This window comes from Ambystoma mexicanum, chromosome 1p, assembly GCF_040938575.1.
Source record: "Ambystoma mexicanum isolate Mex_15411 chromosome 1p, UKY_AmexF1_1, whole genome shotgun sequence".
Taxonomy (NCBI): Eukaryota; Metazoa; Chordata; class Amphibia; order Caudata; family Ambystomatidae; genus Ambystoma; species Ambystoma mexicanum.
Window position 1 is genome coordinate 468,563,766 of NC_090921.1, and position 24,939 is coordinate 468,588,704.

At 44.3% G+C, this 24,939-nt stretch overlaps 1 protein-coding gene across 3 annotated transcripts in view; it reads left to right on the forward strand.

The window, feature by feature from the left end:
- The first annotated feature begins 775 nt into the window (after positions 1–775).
- UPF1 (UPF1 RNA helicase and ATPase) overlaps positions 776–24,939 on the forward strand; it is a 1,138,135-nt gene continuing 1,113,971 nt past the window's right edge. For 2 of the 3 annotated variants that reach the window (XM_069649322.1, XM_069649321.1), the window contains exon 1: positions 947–1,250. In XM_069649322.1, the coding sequence (XP_069505423.1) occupies positions 1,080–1,250 (171 nt within the window). In that variant the 5' untranslated portion in view covers positions 947–1,079. Of the gene's footprint in view, positions 1,251–24,939 lie in introns of all 3 variants that reach the window. The other variant, XM_069649320.1, reaches the window with a different exon arrangement.

Here is a 24,939-nt window from a genome sequence, read left to right on the forward strand (position 1 = left end):
GCACTCTTTTGAGGTAAATCTATAGCTTATCGTTGTGTACTTCGGTGACAAAAACAAAACGTATATTCTCTGAAAATGTAGAGATTAAAATGTTTGCTAGATATTGCGTTACGAAAGTTTCTCATCAACGGTGTTTTATGGAGTCACAAAGAAATAGAAATGTTCAACTACAGGTAACTAGTACGGATGTCATTATGGAAAAGCGCGACCGGTTACTGTTTTCCCGATTGTCCGAGACTTCATTTCGGTTTTTAGAAGATTTTATAAGGCGGAAATAAAAAGGTTTGCAGAACATACACACGAATCCTGCAGGTCTAAATTGGTGGCCATCTTCATTATAACATTTTATACATTGTTTCTAAGAAACTGTACGGACAAAATTGAATGTAAAACCAGACAAGTACGAAAGAAATAAAATGTCGATTTTGTTTTTACGAGCTATCAGAGTTTCCTTTAGATCTGGTTGTTTTGAACATTCTAATACTTCTACAAAATTTAAACTTTGCATTGTTATTACCAAAAGAAACATATAGTGGGAAAAGTGTTAGGACTTTAACTGAATATATCTCTATAATTGATACGCTGTTATTGTGTTGCATGGCACAGGCCACCATTTAAAGATGGCTCCTCTGTTTTCATGGTGTGCATCAAAAGCACCTTTCACGTACCTGGCCGTGTGACGGCTTTTGCCGTGACGCTATGTGACACGGTAGACGCTGCAGGCGGCTTGTCACTACTACTTCCTGCGCGGGCCGCACTTTGCCGTCAGCGCCCTCCTTCTGTCTCTTCCTGGGCTGCCTTAGCTCGTTGATTGCTCGCGCCCGTTTCAGTGTTTTTCTTTCAATAGCTTGGGGGATTCTCTTCCGTTTTTTTCGTCTGCACGAGCCCCTTCTGCTCTCCGGCACTGCATAGGCCGCGCAGGCCGGCCGTGGGCTCGGGCACAGAGAGAACAAGCCTGACACAGGACCCGACCCCGGTACTGATCGGACGGCCGTAGATAGCTTCCTCGTTGGGTCTTGGGAGCAAGTCCACACCTACCCCCTCGGCACTTGCAGGAGCGTCCCAGAAGCACTAACACCATGAGCGTGGAGGCGTATGGACCCAGCTCGCAAACCCTCACCTTCCTGGATACCGAGGAGGCTGAGCTGCTGGGTGCCGACACTCAGGGTTCCGAGTTCGAGTTTACGGATTTCACTCTGCCAAGTCAGACTCAGACTTTGGGACAAAGCCAGAGCCAGCTCGACGGTCAGGTGCGTTCCCCCTCCACTTTTCTACACCTGTATACAGAAAGCCGTTGTACTGCCCACATACATGTTTAAACTTTCACTTTTTGATGCATGTATAGTTTTCACATTTCGACGGCGCACATCCAATTTCAACAGCTAGTTTTTGTATCGTGCTTCTTTATTGTCAGTTTTGATGTAGTTCTGTAGCGTTTTTTTGGTAAAATGTTCTATTACTGACAAGTTCCGAGTCGAATCGACCCTGTGAACTGAGGGATGATCACATCAACTAGCCGAGTTAAGTTCCGGCATGCCTTTTTAAGCAGTACATAAACCATCGCTACCTGTACTTGACCAATCGGATCTTCTGGGTTTGCCGTCACCAAATACATTAAACACATGACAACATATAGGAAGATTGTTTATTTGTCAGCTCAGTCTTACCACTGAATCGACTTTTATCCTCGGTGTTTATCTTTGTGGGTTTCTTTTTTCTTTAGTGAAGAACGAGCGTGGATTGAACGCTTTTAACTTTATTAAACCATTTGCTATATATATATATATATTCTATTTGAACAAGCATACTCTAGTATTTTTTAATACATTGTTTTTTAGTTCAATAAACTTTTACAACATTTATAATTTCACAAATTTACATACTCTATTACTGTTTTAAATCCCTTTTAAATGATGGAGTGTTTTTACCGAAGTCCACAGGTTAGCTGCCCCGTTCATGATTTTGGCAGATTGTTGCCAATCGTTTGCTACCTCCTCTGTTTTTTGGGCCCCTCTGACGGTTGACACTTTTTTCTCATTTTTTTTCCTGAATTTGATAACTTTATCAATTACAAAACAATATATTCAAGAATGCTGGATATGCATATTCACTGAAATATCGTGCAAGCCAATCCTACTTTTTTACTATGGTCTGGGGTGGACTGGCATATGTGTGCTAAGCTGTATATTTTTTTCTCATAGGAAAAGGGTTGGGCTTGTTATGTTAATGTTTAAGGACATTTGTACCGTGCACTATCGCCACCAGAGTGGTCCCCTGGCGCTCTGGCGGCTCTGAAAGAGGAGGAGAGGTTGAGTTAGTGGGAGGAAGCAGGAAAAGTGCAAGAGAGCAATGATGTGCTGTTGGCGGCCTCAGCCCGGTGGGTCTTTTGGCTGGGCCTGGGTTGTTTGCGGCCGGTAGTCGTCGTGTACTGTTGTGCAAGACTGTGTTTTTGTTTTGTTGCAATCTAGTGAAGCTTGTGCAGTTTGTTGTGCTGTAGGTTTTGGTTGTTTGGTGTGGAGTCTGAGAGGTGTATGCAGAAAGGGAAATTGTTAGTACGGTTGGTTAGTTTGCGTCTCTATCCTGAATTGCTGAAAATTTGTAATATTGGGATTATTTGCAGGGCGCCTCTTGGTTACCAACCCACCCCTGATTCTAGTCCCTTGCTACCAGTACAGGTTTCCCAGCTGAACATCTTTCAAAATTGCACATTTATTTTTTTTATTTGTAAAGCGCTTCAGCCCATGGGCATCGGGGCGCTGTTGCGGAACCAGTCACATGTGAACATCAAAGCAAGCAAACTAATGTTGGCATATCACAGGGGCCGCAGATCTTCGACCTCCTTTCTGGCATGGGTGCATGGTTAACTAAAGTTCAGTCTGGGCCGGGGTACTGCTTGACAGATGGCGTCTTAGGCGAATCGCCAGGTTTTTAGGGCTATGCGGAATGGCCAGTGAGATGGTTCTACTCTTAAAGCAGGTGGAAGGACGTTCCAGTTGATGGTTGCCACATTCGGGAAGCTTGAACTTCCTCCTCTGTTATGTTATGTGCTTGCTTATTTCGCGCCGGTAGCCCGCGGGAAACCAAGAAAATCAAAAACACGTCATTCTCCTCATTAAGTTGGATAGAAATCCTAGAGATAGGGACTCTATTATTGAAACAGCTAGGTTTTAAGCAATTTCCTGAATCTCTGGTAGTTTTCTTCTAGCCATAATGCCATCGGCAACTTGTTCCAGAGGTCTACTGCTTTCACCGGGAAGGATTTGCCTTGCCTAAATCCACACTTGGCCCCAGGAGTATTCAAGGTGCCCCTGTCGGCTGATCTTAGACATCTTCCTGGTGAATAGAAGCCCTCTCCATTTAGGCATCTATGGATTATTGTCATGGCCTTGAACTTGACTCTTATCCTCCACTCTTAACCAATGTAGTGCTCTTTTCCCTGTTGACACATGTTCTTTATATTCTTGACTATGCGGACTGTGTCGTTTTGTATGACTTGGCACTTTTGAATTTCCTTTTTTGTGGCTCCTAGCAAAAGAGCATTGCTGTAGTCAAGCCGCGACAGGATGATGGCTCTGGCAATTGTTGCAGCATTGATTTCATTATTGAAGGGTCCTATTGCTCTCAGAAGACGTAGATAGTAGGCGTTATTTTTCTGCAGGTAGCTTACTTGTACCTCCAAGCCCACCGAAGCTTCCATCATCCCGAGAGTTTTAACATGCGGCATAACCGGGGTGATGGCGTCCTTCATGGTGAAGGACTTATATTCGTTCCCCAACTTGCATCTGGCCTGTCGCATGCCGAAAATCAGCAGTTCCGTTTTAGTATTATTCTGGCTCTTTTTACTCTTGATGGGGCTAGGTGGTGAGCATAGGCGGTTCTCGTTGGTTTGTTCGATTTGTATCTCACCATTTTTTGGGACGCGTATAGGGGTGGTGCTGGGCCTTATTTCTGTGTGATTGAAAGGATTTTGAATATGATCTTTCCCTGTTTGGGGAGGCAGTGCACTCATGGCAAAGATGTGGTCTCTTTTTGGGATGTTAACTGCGGCCCAAAAGGCATTGTTTTGGTTTGTCTGTAGTTTCATTAGGTTCTGTTTGGAGGTTTCTGCAAATGGGGCATTGCAAAATCGTCTGGTCCCGTGATCACTCGGGCGATTTGTTAAGCAGCTGGCTGGTGTCAAGAAGTCCCTAGAAGCGTTGATAAGCTTGGTTGTGTATGCTGTTGAGGCAATCGCATTCACTTGCTTGGTGAGCGTGCAAGATGCATCTAGGTGGACACCCAGAGTTTTTACTGATGCCGAGGATGGGATCTGTGTCCCTTCAATGGTTAAGTTGGAGAATTGGGGGTTGAGGTTCTTGTTCATAGCTGGAGAGCCCACCAGTAAGATTTCTGTCTTGTCATTAAAGCACAGGACATTTACTGCCATCCAAGGTTGGATTGTTGAGTAAGCGCTGTTAACGGTACGGAGTCTTCCTCGTAACTGCCTGCCGGGTGTAGGAGAATTTTTGTCTCATCGGCATAGTTCGTGTAGGATATGCTGATGTCTAGGTCGTCAAAGGAGGGCTTGGTGAATGTTGTATAGGGTGGGGGAGATACAGGAACCTTGTGGGACTCCGCAGGGGGTGCGTGGGTTGTGCGCTGGCCAGGTCGGAGACAACTCTCCTGGATTTACCCTCCAGGAAGGATGCTATCCACACTGTCGCCTCTGGTGAGAAGTTGGCTGCACCTGAAGTAATGGCATAAGGTTTTGTGATTAACCAGGTCGAAGGCGGCTGAGAGGTTTAGTAGTAGGAGGAGAGCAGGTTTTCCCTCGTCCTTGAATACGTAACTGTGTTTTATTTTTTAAATGTTTTTTTCTTGTGTGTCGAGCTTGGTCTAGAATTTTTTTAATGGGAAAGGCACTGTGGTGATGGGGCATTAGTTGTTGGGGATGGATGGGTCGAGTGTTGTTTTTATATATTTGTGTTTTTTTTTTTTTTTTTTTTTTTTTTAGCAGTGGGAGGACCCAGGATTTTTTAAGGCGTGGTAGGACTCGGCTACTTGTGAAGGAGGCATTATGAATCTGGTGATGAAGGGTAATACGGTTTATGCGCAATATTGTCTGGGCAGATGTCCCCTTTGCACCTGGAGGGTTTTGTTTTTTAATGATGTTGGCAGTTTCTAGTTCTGAGATTTCTCTAAAGCAAAAAAAGAGGTTTCTTGGGCAATTTGGAGGCAGAGCGTGGCTGGGCAGTACTTTGGCCAGGGCTTGTTTCTTTTCAATTTTCTGCTGTAGTGTCCAGATTCTCAGGCGCATATCGTCCTGGATCTTGCAACACCATTTCTCATCTTTGTAAGGGGTGTCTGGTTGGTTGGGGGTGGGGATGTGGGTGATTCTAGTTTTGTAAGGATTTTAAATAGTTCTTGGAGCTGGCGTTGGCTATTCCAATGTTTTAGGCGTTGGCTTTGGTAGTAATAATGGCCTGCTTATATTGAGTGGCTATCTTATTGGATGCGGCTGAGTGTGCTTTTTTCCAGGTAGCTTTCGTCTGTCTTTATTTTTTATTGCGCAATGCCTGGAGATCTTTGGTGAACCATGTGTTGATATGGCTTTCTAGTAGCGGGGCTTCCGGGTCTACCGCTTTTGTGCGGGTACTGGTGTAGATATCCACTAGTACATCTGGGTCTGGGGAGTTAAGCGATTCTGATCGTAGTGAGGAGCTGGGGAAATTGATTCTTTGGATATCTTCGGGGTGCTGCATGACAAGGATTGAGGCATTGGGCATTGCTGGGCTTGGTGGAGGGGGTGGGGGTTTCGGGGGAGAGGTTGGCGGCGGGGGGGGGGGTTGGCTTTCAGCGGGGGGTGGATTTTGACGTTTCCACTGGGGGAATATGATGGTCTGACCATAGACACAGGACGTTGGCTGTGATGGAGATTTGACTGTTTGTCAGCTATCCAATCTAAAATGCAGCTTCACATGAAATGTGATAAGATAATGCCCTTTTTACCGGTTCCTTGGTAAATAATGCAATGGTAACAAACGTACAAGCATGGGTTGTAACATTTTATTAAATATTCATTCTGCTTCGATGTCTACTTTCACTTCACCAATCCATTGTCCATCCTATTAACATTGGGTTCTTCCTGAGATATGAACACCAACATTATTTTTACTTCCTCCTAAAGAATTTGATCACAATCTGCTTTTGGTTTATCTGCTTCAATGCCACTTTTTCACGTGTATGTTCTTATTAGTATGCAGACTTTACTTTTGTTTTCAAGTTCTTGCTTGATCTTTTAGCTCTTGAATTGTATTGGTTGCAGTCAGTAATGCTATTGCCAGGTGTGCATATTTTTGTGTAAAATACTGTCGGACTGAGCAACCCAGGCTACCCGATTTGTCGAGTAATAAAGGTGTGCTTAGGGTATGTGTGGAATTGAGGGGGCAATCGCGTTTTTATGACTGGCTTGTAACGTGAAACCTTTACCTCGGGTGTAATCTTCCAATCTTATCACCATTGTGGGCACTTAATGAGAAGCATGAAGCATATTTCTTTTTCCTTTCATGTGAACAGATCAATAGAGTGCAGGATGTTAATTTTACACCCTTTTGGCCTAAGACAAAGTGACGGCATGGTCTGTACCACCATCACTGGTCTGGTCCAGAAAACTTCTGCCAACTGCTTTCAATTAGGAGTGATGTTGCTGCTGGGTATGCATTTTTCCTGATGGAACTGTTTCAGTGTAGCTCCCCAGCAATGTTCCCTATAATTATTTTTCCTCAAGTGCAGAAATGGTTAGCTTTTGTGCGCACATTTACGCAACTCGCAGGCGTAGCCAGAATTGTCTCACAAGTGGGGCCTGGAGCTAATGTAGCTGTACCCACCTCAGTGACCTCAACATCTGTAAATGCCCACACACTGTATTGCTGAGTGGGCATTTAAAGGATTTTGAGTGGGCTTGGCCCGCTCGGGGCCTACTTACTACGCCTCTGGCTCAACTGAATAACAGGTTAAGCCACTTTGTGAGCACGCATACTTTGCAAGCTTCCCATGAGTTGGAAGAGGTTCCCAACCACCAAAAAACTCCTGCGCCGAGAATGTTTTTTATTGTAACATTTAGTTTATACAAACTTTTATTACAAATGACCTCATTTCCAAAACTTAATGATATTCGTACAACCCCCCCCCATCTCCAATATTCCTCTCCCAGGAGGCAATAATGCCTCTACAATCCGTGTCTTGTCTAAGAAATCAACCACTGCGCAAGATAACTACATTATTACCGGAGAGCATCATAAACCCCCAACCTTCCATATTATCATTTAGGGGGGCAAATATTTTCAATAAGATGACCTCTGTTCAATCAGTTCAAGACATTCTGTAATCGGATGTTTCGATGATTCAACCGAACTCTTCCAAAATCTACGCCGATTGTCTTTATCTCGTTTTATCCACATCTCTTTTGTTTTGTAAGCGTAAGTCGTAGCCTCAAACTGGTCCTGATGATGGCGTGAAGGGAATTTTTAAAGGTATTTTGGTAGTTGTTCGAGCCCATTTGCAGCTGATCCAGTGTATAATGAAGTCGCTAACGCGATGCGTTGTTCACTGTTTCGTAACCAATTCCAGATTTTTTATTTGCCAGTTTGGGATTCAACATTACTGTTTGTACTTCGGCGCACATAAAATATTTTTTAGTTTAGTTGCCCATGTCATCAAAATGCCGGAGTGAGGGGTTCTTCTTTGGTGGAGCCATGATGCAATAAGCTGGAGCCGGGTTAGTTAAATACATTTTCCTCAAAGCAGAGACCCATCTCCACAGCACAGTGCCATACATTGAATCCATGCCAAGTTCTTGTCTTATTGCAATCGTGGATATTTTTCTCGTTCTAAGAACCCTTCCCTAGAACAATCCTTTTTAAATCTGGTCAGATTCGATGATTCAAATTCCATTCAGCTTCTGATCCAAAGGTAATGGACGGAATAACTTTTTGAGTATAAAAAGTCAGTACTGGAATTAAGGTGAACTTTCCATATTCAGCGTGTAATTTTGCTAGGGAAAATGTCATGCGATGGATAAGTCTCACGACCAGTCCCATTCCCCTAATAGATTTGTTAAAAAGCACACCTAAATAGCAGATAGTTGTCGTAGTCTCAATGACCTTGCCCGCTACTGTCCACCTGAAACCTTTGTCTTTGGGTCCTCTCTTTGGACCAAAGGGCACCATTTTCATGGAATCTGCCAACAAAATCATCTGCATAAATGGCCCAGCTAATCTGCTGGCCATTTATTTTTGGCGGGAAACCATGTTTCAAGGCATCGGGCACATCTGCAATAAACAGAACAATAAAGCAGCAAGGGGGCAACCTTGTTTAACTCCTTTGTTCGTTGCAATTTGATTAATCATGTAACCACGTTCATTAGTTTGCACGCGGATGCTTGTATTAGCGTGCAGTGCCATCACAGGATGAAGTAATGCTGGCAGACAAGACCAGTTTGTTAAATTTGGTCCAGTTTCTCCCGGTTTATGTTATCGAATGCTTGTCGCATGTCCACAAAGGCTAGGAACAGCTTTTTCTTCATTTTGATGGCTTCAAGTTTCAGTAGATTAAATAAATAGTAAATTACTTCCGTTCCTACACTCCTTGTGACACCGGTTTGCCGACAGTCCATTAACCCAGCGTCCGTGGCCCATACTGTCAGTTTTCGCTGCAAAAAACATAGCAACATTTTTTCAATAATATCAAGAAGGGCAATCGGGCGATAGTTTGATGGATCATCCCGACTGCTCTTATTGAAAATCGGTATTACCGCCGTTAACCATGACCGTGGGAGTTACTTCAACTTCAATAATTTAAAATGGAACTTCTATAAATTTCGATCTTTGTTCGCCTTGAGCATTACATTCGCGAGGCCGTCTGGTCCTGCGGCTCGTGAGTTTAACTGTTGAATTGCAAGAGGGATGTCTTCCGCTGACTCGCATACATTCCATCGCTCGGGGCACTCTGAATCGGGTATTGTCTGCACTGATGTTAAACTATTACAACACACCAGTGAAATGTGTCACCCAAGAATTGTCCGAGACCCCTTGATTAAATGTACCTTTATTCAAAATGCCCCATATTTCTCTCGTCTGATGGTTACTGATGAGCTTGAGAATCTGTTCTGCATGTTCTTGATTACGTATGTGTGAACGATTTCTCAACCAATTGCGATATTTTATTCTTCGTTTTTAATAGCACAATCAGCATTGCGCCCTAATGTTTTTTCAAGACTCAAATATTTTTATGCATGATCTTTTTCGCCTGACACACACAAGCGCTAAAAATATACTTTTGTTTGGAAACTTTTTTCTTTTGATAAGTTTTAACTTTAAATTGTGAAAGCAAGGGCGTGTAGTTTATTTTGCTTGTTGGAGACAGCGACGCTGACAAGATGCTTTGTCTTGATATGTTGATCTGGAGAGCATTTACCTTCAGTCTATTTGCTCCCTGATTGATCGCCAATGACACGGTATACTTCTCAGCTGATGTCACACAAGACATGTACCATGTCATTTTCATTTCATCGTGGTCGCTGTTCGATGTTTTTAAAAACATTTAGCTGCTCAGTTTTATGCCACATATTGTTTGAAATCCAGATATAATAGAGTTTTATGACTCAGATTTCGATGCAAAGTATGGCTAGGTGGAACGTCGCCTTTCAACATTTCACACTTTCGGAGCACCAAGGCTAATTTCCACTGCTGTCCTCTGCTTACGTTTTCGGCTATCAGTTGTGCCAGAGCTCCCTTGTTTTTGTTTTTTTTCTGAAACCAAGAATAGTTCAGGTCACCACAAATTATGACTGATAAATAAGGAAATTTAGTTAAGCAAGCATCCATTAACGTATTGAATTTATGTACTTGCCTGTAGATATCATAATAATAATTTAGCATTATATAGTGCTACAAACCCTCAGGTATCTGAGCGCTGCTTATTATTACCCACGGTGTGTGGTGCTCATTTATCGACCTCGGAAGGATGAAAGGCTGAGTTTGGCCCTGCCGGGATTCAAACCTGTCAGCAGGCTCTGCACGGATGTCAAAGCGAGTGCTTATTCGCTGTGCTATCGGACCGGCTATGGCTGGGTTCCAGTAAGTATTTATGAGCAAGATTTGTTTATTTTACTTTGGATCATTTTGTCTGAATTGCAGGACAGTACCTTGAACACAAATATTCAGATTTTCTGTTTGTATTATGTCCCACCCATTACTGATTTTCACCATTGTTAGTAGGCCTGAATACGGACGTCCTAGGTGTTTGTTTTATTTTTTTTTTTTTTCCCTGCTGGATTTAATGGAATTGAATAGCCATCTCTTATTGGGACTTCGCGTAGCCATGTTTCCTGTAGGCAAATCGCGAAGTTGTTTTCTAAAGAAAAGGGAACTGATTAAACAAGTGTTGAAAACCTCTAGTGTTCCACTGAATTAGTACACATGGGACCTCCTTTTGAGACTCTGATGGCTAATCTTTCTGTTGACTTTTGTATAGATTTCTTCTTGTCCATTCGTGAAGACTGCTGCTCGTCAGTCGAAGTCTCCACTGGTTTGATGTTTAACAGCTTCCTCAAGGCGTTTTGCCTGTATTAGCAGATCCATTATCACAGGGCGAAGACTGACTTTCGCCTTGAGGTCTGTTTCGTTCTTTTTCAACTGAGAGATCAAACCCCAAAAAAAGCAGTTTGACCCTTGCTGCCAACAGTTATTTTCACTGCTTGTGACTTTATGTGTAAGAGCACTTGATTAGAGCATGCCTCTGTTACGTATTCAACAATTACTATGTCTTCCGATGTAATTGTACGCAACGACGAAATGTTATGCAATAATCTCATTATATTGCCTTTGTTTACATTTTCATCATTTCCTTCTGATAGGATGTTTTCTACTCGCAATGTCCAGATATTGGGTGGTGGCTCAAATTTCCAGACGGCCAAATAGTTTTTTTTCCCCCACTTGTTTTTGCCACTGTGCAGTTGTCAATTTTGTATTTAAATTAAAGGACACTTTGCTTGTCGTTCGTTCCTTCGAGTCTGCCAAGCCTCTTGCCTCTGGGATTTTAATTGCTCTAGCACCACGAGAATCATCATACAACTCTGTTACATGTTCTCTTGTTTGAGGCTGCTTCGATGCCTGCTTTCGGTGCAACATTTAGATTGCTTACCGGAAGCAAGGGACTGGCTCTTGTGGTCCTTGCATCGCCAGCGGATATATTACAGCCGACTGACTCATCTGTGTCAACAGAATACGCTGATAGGTCATGTAGGTCAATAGAAGCTGATGGAGAACTGATGGATTGTTCCTCTGATTCAACTCTGGCTCGTTCATTCTGAAACAACCCTGTTTTTTGTGGTCTCGTTAGATTCCTTACAAATTGCTTTACTTTAGTCGATTGTCTCTTTTGGCTACATTCCTTACCACCGTGTTTTTTTCTTTGTTTTATTTGGTTGTATTGCTGGTACTGACGGTTTCACACTATTCTGCATGGTTTTTGCTGAGCCAGTAAATATTCCAAATGTAATCATTTGTTTTTTCTTTAGAGGGTAATTCAAACAAGTAACACTTGAATCTCTTATCATTCGGGGAGCGGACTCCAGTGCATTAGTGGTGACTTCCAGTTCGATACTTTTTTATATTGGACTACAATGAGTTTTCATTTGACCCTTCGTTTGAGTGAGTGGATTACGCAAGGGAACTGCCATATTGACCAGTACTGGCTTGGCCGTGTCTAATTCTCTCAGCTGACTTTGTCGCCATATCTATAGATGTAAGATCCAAAAATGGTTTGTCTAAACATCGCATTGTTGGTTCTCTTTCCGTTTGATTCTCGTTTGATGTTATTCCTGAGGGCTGCCGAAACTCTGCAGTTTTGCTCAAGCGATTTGGCTGGTTAGATACACTCCCGTCATTGTGCCGAAGCCATTTCATACATTCTTGGATTGCGTAAACATGTATGCACAAAAAAAGCTTTGAATGCTCAGGATAAACAAAAGGTTTAGTTGTGACTAATCATTTGTCAACACTCCCCACAGACAATGCAGAAAGTGCTTAATGCAATTAGGGGGAAAAAGCACTTCTGTTTATTACAAAAAACAAATATCGCTTATCAGTGATGTGGCTGTCAAAACATTCAGATAGGATACAATTTTAGCAAATGGAATAATGGCAACTGAAAGGAATGTGTCAGAAAATATAACAATAGGACTTCATGGGCCACTTTAATCAAGAAATTTAAAGCCAATTTCGTCTCATAATTTGTGTAAGCGCGATAATTGCATCAGAATATGATTAGAATTCCTGGGCCTCTTAGTATCCACATTACGTTGTCCTGTGAGTCGTGACATTTACTCAAAACCAGCCTACAGCTAAGAGGCCTATACCCCATTCATTTATACTCTTTTAAAAACAGGAAAAGGTGCCCAACTAAAATGGGAATGCATTAACATATAGAAGCCCCCCCCCCCCCCAGATCCCCCCTTCTACCCATAAGGCTCCACTGATATTTTTTTAATCCGTGACCAGTCGAGCAGTGGTACAGGTAGGAATTTGGATATTCTTGCCTGATCTCAAGAGGATTTTTAAGGGGAAAACATATTTTAATAAGCATGACATATCCCTATTGGTAAAGCCAATTACTTTCTTACTCCATGAAAATGTCACTTGATTCAAAGTAAGGAGTAAAATCGTATCTGAGCCTTGCGTGTAACCCTGACAGAGGTGAACGGATGGGGCACATAATACAGCGTATAGTTTTGCCCACCCTTGCTCATCACAGCCTAGATAAAATTCAACACGAGCCTTACTGAGGTTTCCTCTGGAGCCCTGTTGAAGAAAAGCACATATTTACTGTTTTTAAGTCAATAGCAACAATGCTCACGGGTACAACAGATTGAGTGCCGCCTTCTTTAACTAAGGTCCCCTCTTATTAAATTCACTTATCAGTTGAACAAGATACATGGAATGCTAGAGGCAATAAACGCAAACACATGAATATATTGAAAAACCCTCAGCACCTGAGCACAGGAAGAAATAGAAGGTGCAGTTTCCTAAACGGTTACTAGAATTTCATATCCTTTAGGAACCATCCCTTCACTGTACTGTAAAATCAGATTTTGTTTTTGCAAGTTGATGATTTGTTTCTTGCCCCAAAGGGGTGTTCTCCTGTGCCCTTTGTGACGATTCACAGGTTTTCGTCACTTCTCCTCAGCCTTTCTCTGTGAAGCTAGGGAGGTGCGGCCACTACCCAGTAGCCCCCCTAGGGGTGGCAGGAAACACTTTACAGTAAGGGACTCCCCTCCTGCGGATAGAGATTCACGTTATGTGATGCAACTCCCTAACCCCTTTTCTTTTGGGACCAAGTGCCTGTTTGAAATCCCTGATAACACTATTGTCTGTTATGGTAATTCATGTCTCTTCAGTATTTGATCTGCAGTTAATGACCCCAGAAAAAGAAGAGCCAAAGAAAGCTGCAGTGTAATACCAGGCTTCCTTACCATGGTACTTAGAAGTGTTGGCCCCAAGGAGGCATAAAGATTGGTTCAACAACAGTAAAGAAGGACTTTGACTTTATGCTGTGGAGGCTACAGGAAATAGAGTAACGAAGAGCTGCGTGACGGAGAGAGCAACCAGTGTGAAGCCAGCCCAGCCTGGTAAGTCCAAAACTGGGAACACGAAACAGCACAAATGCTGATTTTTTTTTTCCTCCCCCCTCCCCCTGGTGGCAGGGACATTTAGCTCTGTGGTGGAAGCCAAGCCCCTGACCATTGGAAGGAGGGAGAAGCCAGCGGCTGTGTGGGATCGGTGTGGTCCTGCAATTTCGCCGGAGAAGTGTTGCCCAAGTCTATGCGGAGCCGCAAGGACAAAGCAGGGAGAGTAAAGGAAGCAGGAAGTGCTGAAGCAACTCAAGTAAACCCATCACCACAAGAAGAACCAGTAATGCAGTCCCGACACGCTATAGGAACAGCAGACCCGATAGGTGTTTGGACCAGCTCAAAAGTCAAGAAAGCCTCAGGAGTAATCTCCCTTGTCACAGTGATCATCCAAGCAGGATTGAAGCGGTTATTAGAAAACAAGAGCTGTCTGTAGGTGATCTTCATGACTTGATCAGACAGGGAAGAATTGCTGGAATTGTAAAGCAAGCTTTCAGTAGCCCTTGGGAAGAAATGAAGTCTCTTGGACTATTGCTAAAGTATATCCCAAGACAGCCCTCAGGATGGGCAAAGTGGGTCAGAAGGAGGTAATTCTCCTGACCAGCCTTTCATTGTTGAATCAGAAGATGGAGCAAAGGATTGTACAAAAAAGGTAAAGACTGAGCCAGTTCACTTTCACATGGATGCTGAATCCTTTTGTAGATTAGTGGTTAGAGTAGGGGTTTGGACAGAGGATGGACACTTCATTTGTACAAACATCCTGATGACAAGCACCTGAGTTGATATTTGTTTAGGTAGGGATAACCCTTTAGAAATGGCGAGAGGTAGGTTATTTTCTTTATTTCTAAAATAAAGTGGTGTTGAAACATGCCACCCCTTTCTCTGACTCCTTACTCTCCACCACGCCACACCTTCCACACGTATCCCTCCCCGACTCCTGTGCTAGCCTCTAATACTAGTTGACAGGGCTCTGTAAAAAGCAAGTAATTGTAGCAGTAAAACACAAACTTTTAAAATTTCGCCTCAATATCCTCCCAACAAGAGAATATCTAGCTCAAACGAAGCAAATTGCGGCTACGAAACAAAAATGCTGGTTCTGCAAGCAAGAAAGTACACCAGAAACATTATACCATATAGTGATGGCATGCTGGGACTTGTCTAACAAAAGAAATCAGTTTAGGGACTTCTTAAGTGCAAAGAAACACATTTATACAAAGGAAAGAAAGATGGACACAAATATTGCTTGGTAATGTGAAAAAGAAATGACCTAGGCATGAGAATATATAAATTGTCTACAAGCTCTTATCAGTTTGCCTGTGTAGGCGGTGGCTGAGGCGGTCATATTTACTTGTTTGCTAAGGTTAGACGAGGCATCGAAGTAGAAACCAAGTGTTTTACTGCTTTGGCAATTGTGATGTGTCAATCTGTTATAGTTAGGTCTTAGTTTGTTTAAATTAGCTGTGGAGCCTACTAACAAAATTTCATTTTTATCATCATTTAGGCATAGGCCATGGACGGCCATCCATGCCTGAATGATGGTGTAGATGTCGTTCACACAACGTACATCTGTGTCGTAGATACCTGTAAGGGGTAGGAGTATCTGGGTGTCATCTGCATATGTAGTGTAGGTGACACTCAGACGATCCAGTACATCAAATAACGGTTTTGTAAAGATGTTATACCAAGTGGGCGAGACGCAGGAGTGTAACGCTCACCTGGTTCCCACGGGGGCGCTGGTCTAGTCTGGATTGCTGTGGCCTCTTCTAGCGTGATGCGCAGGACCCGGAACACCGATTGGACAGGACCTCCAAATCGTGCTTGCCTGGCCTGTAGGAAAATCCTTCTGCAGATGAGAAAGGGGATTAACAGTCTGCAGAATAGTGTGCTAGCTCCCCCTTTTTCCCCCTTCGTTCCTCTCTAACTTCCTCCAAACCCGGTTTAAGCTCACCTTATGGTTTGGAAGGATGAACTCTCCATCCTGCTTCTGGTGCAGGGGCGCGCGTTCGTCCAGTTACTTCACTGGTTTTCAGAATGGCGCTGGCAAAATCCACTTGACTTTCCTGAGCGATGCGCCGTAAGTATGAAAGTTCAAAGTTCAAGTGAGGCCCCCTTTATGTTGTCTTTCTAACCTGTGATCTGTCCTTTATTTCAGGTGCAGAATGAAGGCGATGCGTTGAGGGGTTAAACTGCTGAGGTGAGTAGTGATGAGGGCGATCCCTCTAAATGTCCTTATCATTCCCCAGAAATGTCTACTTTCTTTCCCCATAGGGGCCGGGGTACGGTACCTGCCAACGGGGCGGCGCCGACCCGAAATGTGGAAGACAAGCCGGTAAGTATTATGGCTGTTAATCAGGCTTTCCTTCTGTGTTCCTTCTGCTCACCTTTTGTTTCTTCCTCTCTCCCCTAGGTGCAGAGATGTGGCGTCCGATGCTGACAGCCGCGATGGAGCCGGGAGATGTCTCGAGGACAGGTGAGTGAAGTGTGGCGCTGCAGCGAGCAACGCAATGCTTTTAAATGGAAGTCTTTCTTCAGGGATGCTGGCGAGAAGATTCCGGATGCAGGTAAGAAGTTTGAAATAGTCCTTGGTTTTCACTCTTCTCTTCCTTCCTTCCAGGTTCGAGGCGGGCGTGGCTGGAGTCCAGGAGCAGGAGCAGACACGGTGAGCGTTAAGCTGCAGGAAGCAGAACAACGCGAAACATGAGCTGCTGTCTGGGCGTGGCTTAAATAGCCTCCAAAGAAGTCCCAGGTATGTATCCTTCCCCAACTAGGTATGTGTCCTTCCCTGGCCACGCCCGAGTGGAAAAAATAGTCCCTATGAAAAAATAGTCCCTTTCAGGTCTCAGGGAGGCCTGAAGCGTGCAGCATGGTCTGCATCAGGTAAGTGCACAAAACACCTCCCTTTATGAGCCTGGCACCTGTGGCGCCAGGACTGATGTCCAACATGAGCCTGGCGCCAAAGGCGCCAGGACTGAGTCCAAAGAGTCCCTATAAGGGGCCGCTGGGCTTTTACCCGAGGGCATGATGCCTGCTTCCGGGGGTGCTGGGCCTGGCCTGGTGCTCCGGGGGTAGGCATCATGACAGCAGCCTGGGGGCACACTGCAGGTGATGGGTATGGGGTCAGCTGCTGCGGTGGGCGCGAACTCGCATGGCCCTATTGTTTAGGAACGATAATATCCATGTGATGGCTGACTTGGAGAAGTAGGTAGCTGTCGCCAGGTGATCACATAGTACCTTGTGATCAAGCAGGTCAAATGCCGCTGATGGATCCAGAAGGAGCATGATAGCGAGTCTGTCTTTGTCTAGGCGGTCGTCAATCTGGCTTTTTAAATCCACAATGGCGGTTTCTGTCCCATGTTGCGCTCTAAAGCCAGATTGCTGAGATCCCAGGAGTTAATTGGCCTTGAGGTATTCCTGGATTTGCAGATATGCAACCCTATCCCAGATCTTTAGCAGAAATGGGACTGTGGTGATTGGTCTATAGTTCGTGAAAATCGTTGGCTCTAAGGTTTGTTTAAGTAGTGCAAGTACCCAAGATTCCTTCGCGGTAATGAATGGTGCCAGGTGTTTGGCTGCATCTTTGATGATCTGAGCTGGGCAACTGTCGCCCTGGCAATTTGATGGTTTTAAGGAGGCGATGATTTTTTTTGTACCTCAGGGACTGATACGTTTGAGAATTTAAAGCCGAGAGGGTGTGAGGTGGGTGGTAAGTGGTTTTGTGCTTCAGTGAGGGGCATGGCGGAGGCTTGGTTAGTAAGTAGTTAGGTGTGTTCGCTATTTTGGTCTGTATATTAGCGATTTACTTTGAGAGCATTTTGGATGTTTGTGCACCGAAGTTTGTCTTTAAGCCAAGTGTCCATGGGTAGGTTGGGCATCTCCATTTCTCACAGGATGGTAAAGAGTTCTTTAGTTCTAGAACCTGCATGATTTATTCTATTGTTGCAAGTGTCACGTTTAGTGCGGATAATCTTTCTTGTATTTAGTGGAGATGGAGACTAGGTTGGTTTTGTTCTCTGGTGACTGTGTGTTTCTCCAGAGTTTCAGATTTTCTTTTTTCGGAGCGCTTTCAGCTCGGGGGTAAACCATGAGTTCACATGGGCTCTTGGTTTCCCATTGCACATTTTAAGAGGTGCTATTGAGTCAATAGCTTTAAGCATGTAAGAGTTATAAACACGTCTACAAGGATGTTAGGGTCGTTTGTGTTCGATAGTGCGCTGGGGGTCAGGATGAGAAGATGCATGATTGCCTCAGCCGTGATGTTGCATTTGTTTCTGGTGAGGCACGTGGGTGATTTGGGACAAGTTTTGATGTGTTGTGTCCATATTGAGCTCAAACGTGATGAGGTAATGGTCGGTCCATGGTTGTGGTATATCATGTACTGACATGTTGCAATTTAGATCTGCTACCCAGTCGAGGGTCCTTCCTTTCTCGTGGATAGGTTGAAAGATTTTTCTTTTTTTTAGTAAATCCATGTTGAACCAAGGTGTTAGCTAGAGAGGTTGCAGCGAGGTCATTAGGGCTGTTGTAGCCTAGGTTGAAATCTCCTAGGATTAGGGTTTGTGAGGTAGTTTTAATATTGTCAGAGTAAGGTCGTTATGTCCTCTTCGAAGCACCTAAGTGCCCAGGAGGTCTGTATATTAAGTGGATAGACGTGGTACTTTTATGTGAAGTTTGGCTGAGAGGATTTCACACGAGGAGAGTGGTGGTGAGGGGACTTATCTTATGTTGAGTGCATTTCTGAAAATGAGGGCATTGCCTCCTCCTCTGGTTGTGGGTCTGTCAACTCTATTGATGGAATGGTTGTCTGGGATAGCTAGTAGTAGTGAAGGGCCTGCTGCAGCGTGTAGCCAGTATTCTGTTACTGCTAGGAGATTCAAGTTAGTGGATAGTATGATGTCAGCTACGTCGGTAGCGTGATCAACTAGCAACCTTGTGTTAATTAAGGCTTTGAGGGGTTGTGTGGGGTTGTTTGTTTTGGCTTGTTTCAGAATATCCTGCTTACTCAAGTGGTCGAGGTTGGTGGCTGGGAGACCCTTGGGGTGGTTTGTTGGGGTAGTGTCTGGTATGGTTTCTGTTAGAGGCAGGCTGAGAGTGTGAGAGTAACCTGGTGCCAAGTCTGAGATTTCTAAGCTTAGGGCAAGTGGTCAGCTGGTCTGAGGTGCGGGTTATGGTACTCCTAATAGTAGTGTGATTGGGTAACATCACCCTGTTGTTCCTCAAGGTATCTGTGTGTAATTTGGGTAGGAATGTGGTGGGTTTGATTGTGGCGTCTTTGGTGTATGTAGTCTCACCATAGTTAGTATATGAACACATGTTCCTCTGTAGCTGTAGAACGTTTCTTGCTGTTTTCTCCTATCTTGGTATGTTGCTCAGGTGTTTTCCTCCAGTGCTTAAATAAACCCTGATACAATGTGTCCTGAAGTGAGCTACAATATTTCTTGGGTCTTGTGTTTAGTTGGTACTTCGACGTCTCTTGATCTATCAGTAGTCCAAAAGGCACTCGCAGAAGGCAGATTTTGTGCACAAGATCCATCGGCTGTGTTGTCAATGGTTCCATGATCAGTCAATCTAGGTTGGCAAATGGCTGTACTCTAAGGGCCTCCGACATCGGGAATGGTGCTTCTGGAGCACTCTGAAAGCAGCTTTTATTCCAAATGTAAGGGCGATCAACTGGAAGTAGGAGGAGGCCATCCCAAAACCTGTGATACCCCTGGTGTGCTTTCCTGATGGCTATGTGGCAAAAGGCATGCTCTCGATCTGTCAATGCTAGGAAAAGCTTTCCCGGTGTTTTGATATAATTTCAAGATGGACACACTTCAGAAGGTCATATCAACCGCTTGAGCTGTTTCAGATCCAACACAGACCTGCACTTTCCCCGATTTTTTTTCAGGATCATAAAAATAATGGAATTCCTTTTTCGAAACGTTGTCCACCTTCACTTCAAGGATTATAATCCCTGCAGTGGAGGGTGTGGGGGGGGGGGGGGCTCTCCCTTTGGGCAGCAGGGAAAAGATTGAGCTGATGTGTGAAGAAGGATCCTGGATCCATCTCTGTCGGGAGTCTCTTTCCATGCTTCTAAAAAAAACATATATGGTGGCGAATTGGCCCATTCTGCTGTCTTCCACTAGGTGTTCTTGTTTCAACTATAGTAAAATCAATACTGTGGAGCATGTATTTTTGACATTTTAAAATTTGCATCGTGAGGGAATGGTGCTTCAACATTCCATTTTTTAGTGCAGATTAACTGGCTGTGTTTCCATAGAGGTTTTAGCCAAGTTACTTTCTGCCCAGTTAGTCTGATATCTGGTTGTGGGTACATTGCTGTCGCAAGCAACATTTATTTACTCCTAATGCAATTTGTCATTCTCCTTATTTTGCGTGTCTGTGTTCGGTATACAAGTTCATATGCCTGTGTACATCATGATCTTGTTGCTCTAGCCTGCATAAACAATATATTTTCTTGCTGATTCTCAAGGGGCAAGTCCTTTTGGAGTGCTACTGCACCCTAATCGGCTATCTGCCACTTCATTGACCTGGTTCCTCAACGCCAAGCCTGCCCTCCTCTTAACCCCACTGGCCCCTTCTTTTGATTGAGCACGCAGTCACCTGACCAGGCCTCTCATCTCGCCAGTTGTCTTCCCCACCCCCTCCCCCCTCCCAACACCCTCAGGGCAGCTGACAAAGGGCACCTCCTTTGGCACCTTCACTGCCTGTTAGTCTCTTCTCCAAGGGTGCCCTGCCAATCCATCTTCTCCCTACTGCCACTGTTATCTAGTTGTATTGGGAGAGTAGCATATGTGTAGAATGTAGCTGCGCTCTGAAGCCTGCCACTCTTTCAAATCTAGCTGCCTTTTGAATTTTGTCACTGTGAGGAAACCAATTACATTGGGAGAGCAGCTTAAGTTTGCCACAGCTTTAAATCCTGCTGACCTTGCGTTTAGCCACACCAGATTGTACTGAATCGGGCAATTGTTGCTGTTGAACCTAGCCACTCTAGAACTGTAATGGTTCAGATAACACTGCTGTTGAATTTAGTCTCACTAGAATTGTATTGAATCCGGCAACACTACTGTATGAACATAGCCACACTAGAACTATAATGGTTTAGGTAACCGTGCTACTGTATTAGGCCACACTAGGTTTGCTCTGAATCTGCTAATGCTGCTGTTTGAACTTAGCCACACAAAAATCATAACAGTGGTGTCATTTGTAAATCGCCTTTAGGCCATTGGTATGACCTCAAAGTACGTGTAAGTCCAAGGTATTGTCATAAATTATGATGAACGAACAAGCTAAGACCGTCAAGTCACAGATCAGACGACCTCAGTAATGGCAACAGCGAGAGGCCGCTAATGTGCGTTGAAGACAGTTTACCCGGTTGCCCAAAGGGCCAGAGCTGCTTTCAAATGACAATCCTAGACACATGCTGTAGATATTTTGGGTTCCGTTTAATAAAAACGAACGTGGGGCCAGCGAAGAACAAGAGCATAGCCTGTTGCTTGGCTTCAGTAGAAGCCGATGAACTGGACATGGTAGCTTCCTCTCTTCACAACAGAATAGCAGCTTCCTGTCTTAAACGGCTAAATAGGATGCCTTTTTCGCACCAGTCAGATCAGATAAGCCAAGGACCGGAAGCATGATACCAAAAGTACACATGGATGGTTGAACATGTGCACAGACGAGTATCGCTCTTACCCTGTTCAGAAAAAGCATTTACTAGAACGAGGTTTAAAGTGGTCTAGGAGCAGAACACACATGGCGCTGTGTCCTGCGGGATATGTTGACCCATTCCAATGTGCCCCACTGCATCGCTTCACAAATGGTGAAAGAAACTGCCTAAAATGGATGCACTGACTCCTGTGCGCGCCAAAATCTTGAAACTGCGTTTGGGTCACAACCAAAAAAGGCTGCACACCTCGTCACACACAGTCAGGGGGCGTGAAAACAGTTGCTACTGCAGAAGCATGCCAGTGGGTTCTGCCACATTCAACATGGAGCAAAGCAGCAGAATTGTGCTTAAAACCGAAAATGCCTTTTAAAATGTTAGCTTTGCAACCTTTAAAAGTGCTGTTTTGGCGCTAGATCCACTCATTGCCATGGAAGCATTGAGATTAAAAGGGTACTGCAATGCCCAGGATCATACAGTGTGGCTCAGAGGAACTGGGCCTCATTGACCGACGGCTCTGTAAAATGTATCTAATGAAAAAGCACCCCAGGAACCCTTGTTTTCATCTTTCACTGGAAAAACACGGCTAAACTTTGCTACAAGCAACGGACTCAGCTGTGCAGAGAGAAACTCTAAACAAAGGCTGGATACATGTATCCAGACTGCAAACAATCCCAGCACTCAAGAGAAGACCTAATGCTGAATAAAATGTGTATGTGTTGCATAGGAAAATCGGATTTAAAAGAACTCGGTTTAATGCGCTTTTCCATGAAGAAAGTGCAAAATCGCCTGTTGTGAAAGCATCTTTTTGTTTAAAGGCTTAATTCTTTAAGAAATGTCAAAGGATTGCTAATGTAAAAATCCACCTATAAACTGTTCAATTTATGCTTAAATGAAACATTAAGGTGAAACTTAAAGTTAAAACCCAGTCTTGAGTTAATTAACTATTAAAGCAGAATAGTATGTGTGTATGTATGTATGTATGTATGTATGTATGTATATATATATATATATATATATATAATTTTTTTTTTTGTTGACAGTCTGTAGCCTGGGAAAAGGTGACACTTCACTGCTGGCAGGAAAGGCTAATTGCTGTTGGGAGGACTTGCGTATTCACGACAAAGGACCTCATTAGACATTCGTCTTTGCCCCAGGCAAAGGCAATAGAAGGCTTGGACACTCTTTCCAGGGGAGGGGCAGGATGCTCTCCTCTCCAGGAAGAGGCTTCTCATTGAACTTCAAAGGACTTGCCATTTGCTCACACTTGTGAAGGGAAAAAAAACTGACTTGTGATTTTGGATTTAAAATGCTTATTTGCCACTGAACCTCAAGACATTTCACTTGGCGGCAAGAATAAGTAAATGAGTGAAAAGTGCATACTTAGAAATCTGAATTTGGGCTAGCCATTTTAAAACTTGGTAGGATTTCTTACTGCTTAAGGAACTGAAGTTATGAAAAATGACAAATTGCCCAGAAACTATTAATGCTGCAAATCTAATATTGTGTACCCATGTTCTAGGGGTGATTGCACATATATTTACCGAATTAGGAATTGTTAGGCCAAACCTTTATGATTGAAATTGCCAGAATTCAATAGACAAAACCAGGTCCCACCGATTTGGGAGTTGGATGTAAATGTGACCCACAAAATATGTAATTTATGTATCCAATTTTTTTAGAGGGCATAGTTATATTAATATGTATTTGTGGGAAATTTACATTTTGGTCACAATAACTATGGGAGGTTTCCAGACCATGACATAAAACATGACAACCCATTCTGTCATCCAACCAGCAAAGAGCAAGGCAGGAACTGTGCCTTTGACCAATCACAGCATTGTGGGTGTGGGTTGTAAGTCTGCCCCTAAACTGAGCGTCATTTGGCATGATAAATAAGGGATCCTCACAACACACAGACACACACTGATTCCTGATTTCCGCATGGCGCCCTGTTCCTGAATTCACCATCCTGATTCCAGATTTCTTTGCAAAGCCGAGGCCTCAGAATTGCTAAACTCTTTTTCAGCTAGGCCCAAATTCTGAAGCAATCCCAAAACTTAAGGCAACAGTTTGACCCAGTTTGGGTTGCTACCATAAATTCTTGTCTGCGGAAACTCACCATCCCACTCATGTACAGTGTCCAGCAATAAGAAGTGGCTGGGTTCCTTCAAATAGTTGGCTTAGGGAGCTGAGGCCTCCGGCGATCCAGTTTTTAAAGTTCGAGGGGTGAGATCCCGGTGAGAACGCCGGATTGTGGAAGACTGGTGCTGAGGGGCCCAGGGCTCTCGGGATACCTCTGGATTTGCAGGCCCAATCCCATGCCTTCAACGCTTGCTTGGTTGAGGACAGAATAGCTGGCAACGTCCGGCGCAGCGAGGTTGGCAGGTGTAAAAGACAGCGCAGTGGGAGGGGTAATCGGGATTGCTCTATGTCCATCCATTTGGGGCGCCCTGATGCTATAGTCCAAGCCCGGGTGTGAGCCATCTGCGCCACCATTTGGTATTTTTGGAGGTCAGGGACCCCCAGGCCTCCCTGGTCCGGAGCACATAGCATGATCTTCCATGGAATACGGGCCTTATTCCCCCTCCATATGAATCCAAATATCTTCCTCTGAAGTCTCTGTAGTTGGGGGTGAGGGACTATGATGGGAAGAGCTGAGCAGGCGTATAGGAATCGTGGCAACAGATTCATCTTACAGGCCGTGATACGACCTATTAGGGATATTTCCTGCTTGAGCCAGGTGTCTAGGTCTTTTTCCAAAGTTTTCATCAGGGGTGGGAAGTTCATCCGATAGATGTCTCCCGGGTTAGCGGGGATCTGCACCCCAAGGTAGGGGATGGAAGTGTCACTTAGCGGGATCGCGCACTGGGCGCTGAAGGATGCCTTGTCTCTCTGATCTAAGCCTATCCCCAACGCTGTCGATTTCATCAAATTAATGGCAAATCCGGACGCCTTTCCGAATCTGTGGATTTCCGCTAGGGCGGCTCTTAAGGATTGAGAGGTGTCTGTAATTGTTAGCATCACGTCATCAGCGTAGAGCACGATCTTGTGCTGGGTAGATCCCACTTGAAGGCCTTTGATTCTGGAGTTGAGGCGGATCCGCTGGGCCAAAGATTCCATAACCATAGCAAACAGTAGGTGGGAGAGGGGGCAGCCTTGTCTGGTGCCGCATGTTAGGGAGATCGGGTTAGTTAGCAGGCCGTTCACTCGAGGAAGGGTGGTCGGGGATTGGTAGTTCGCTAAGGTGAGCTTTAAGAAGGTGGGCCCCAAGCCGAAGATTCCAGGGTGAGGTGGAGGAACGACCAGTCCACTTTGTCGAAAGCCTTGGTCGCGTCCAAGGCTAGCAGGGAGAGTTTCTTCGAGCCTTGCCTGGCTATCTCGATCAAGTTGAGGACTCTGTGTGTCTTATCTGTGGTGGCTCTGTTTAAAATAAATCCCGTCTGGTCTGGGTCTATGATGTCCGGAAGAAGCTTCGCTAATCGGTTTGCCAAGACCTTCGAATAAATATTCGCATCCAGGTTTAGTAAGGAGATGGGTAGATAAGCTGCTATATCGCTGGGGTCTTTTCCTGGTTTCAGCGCTAATACTGTTATCGACTCTTTCATGG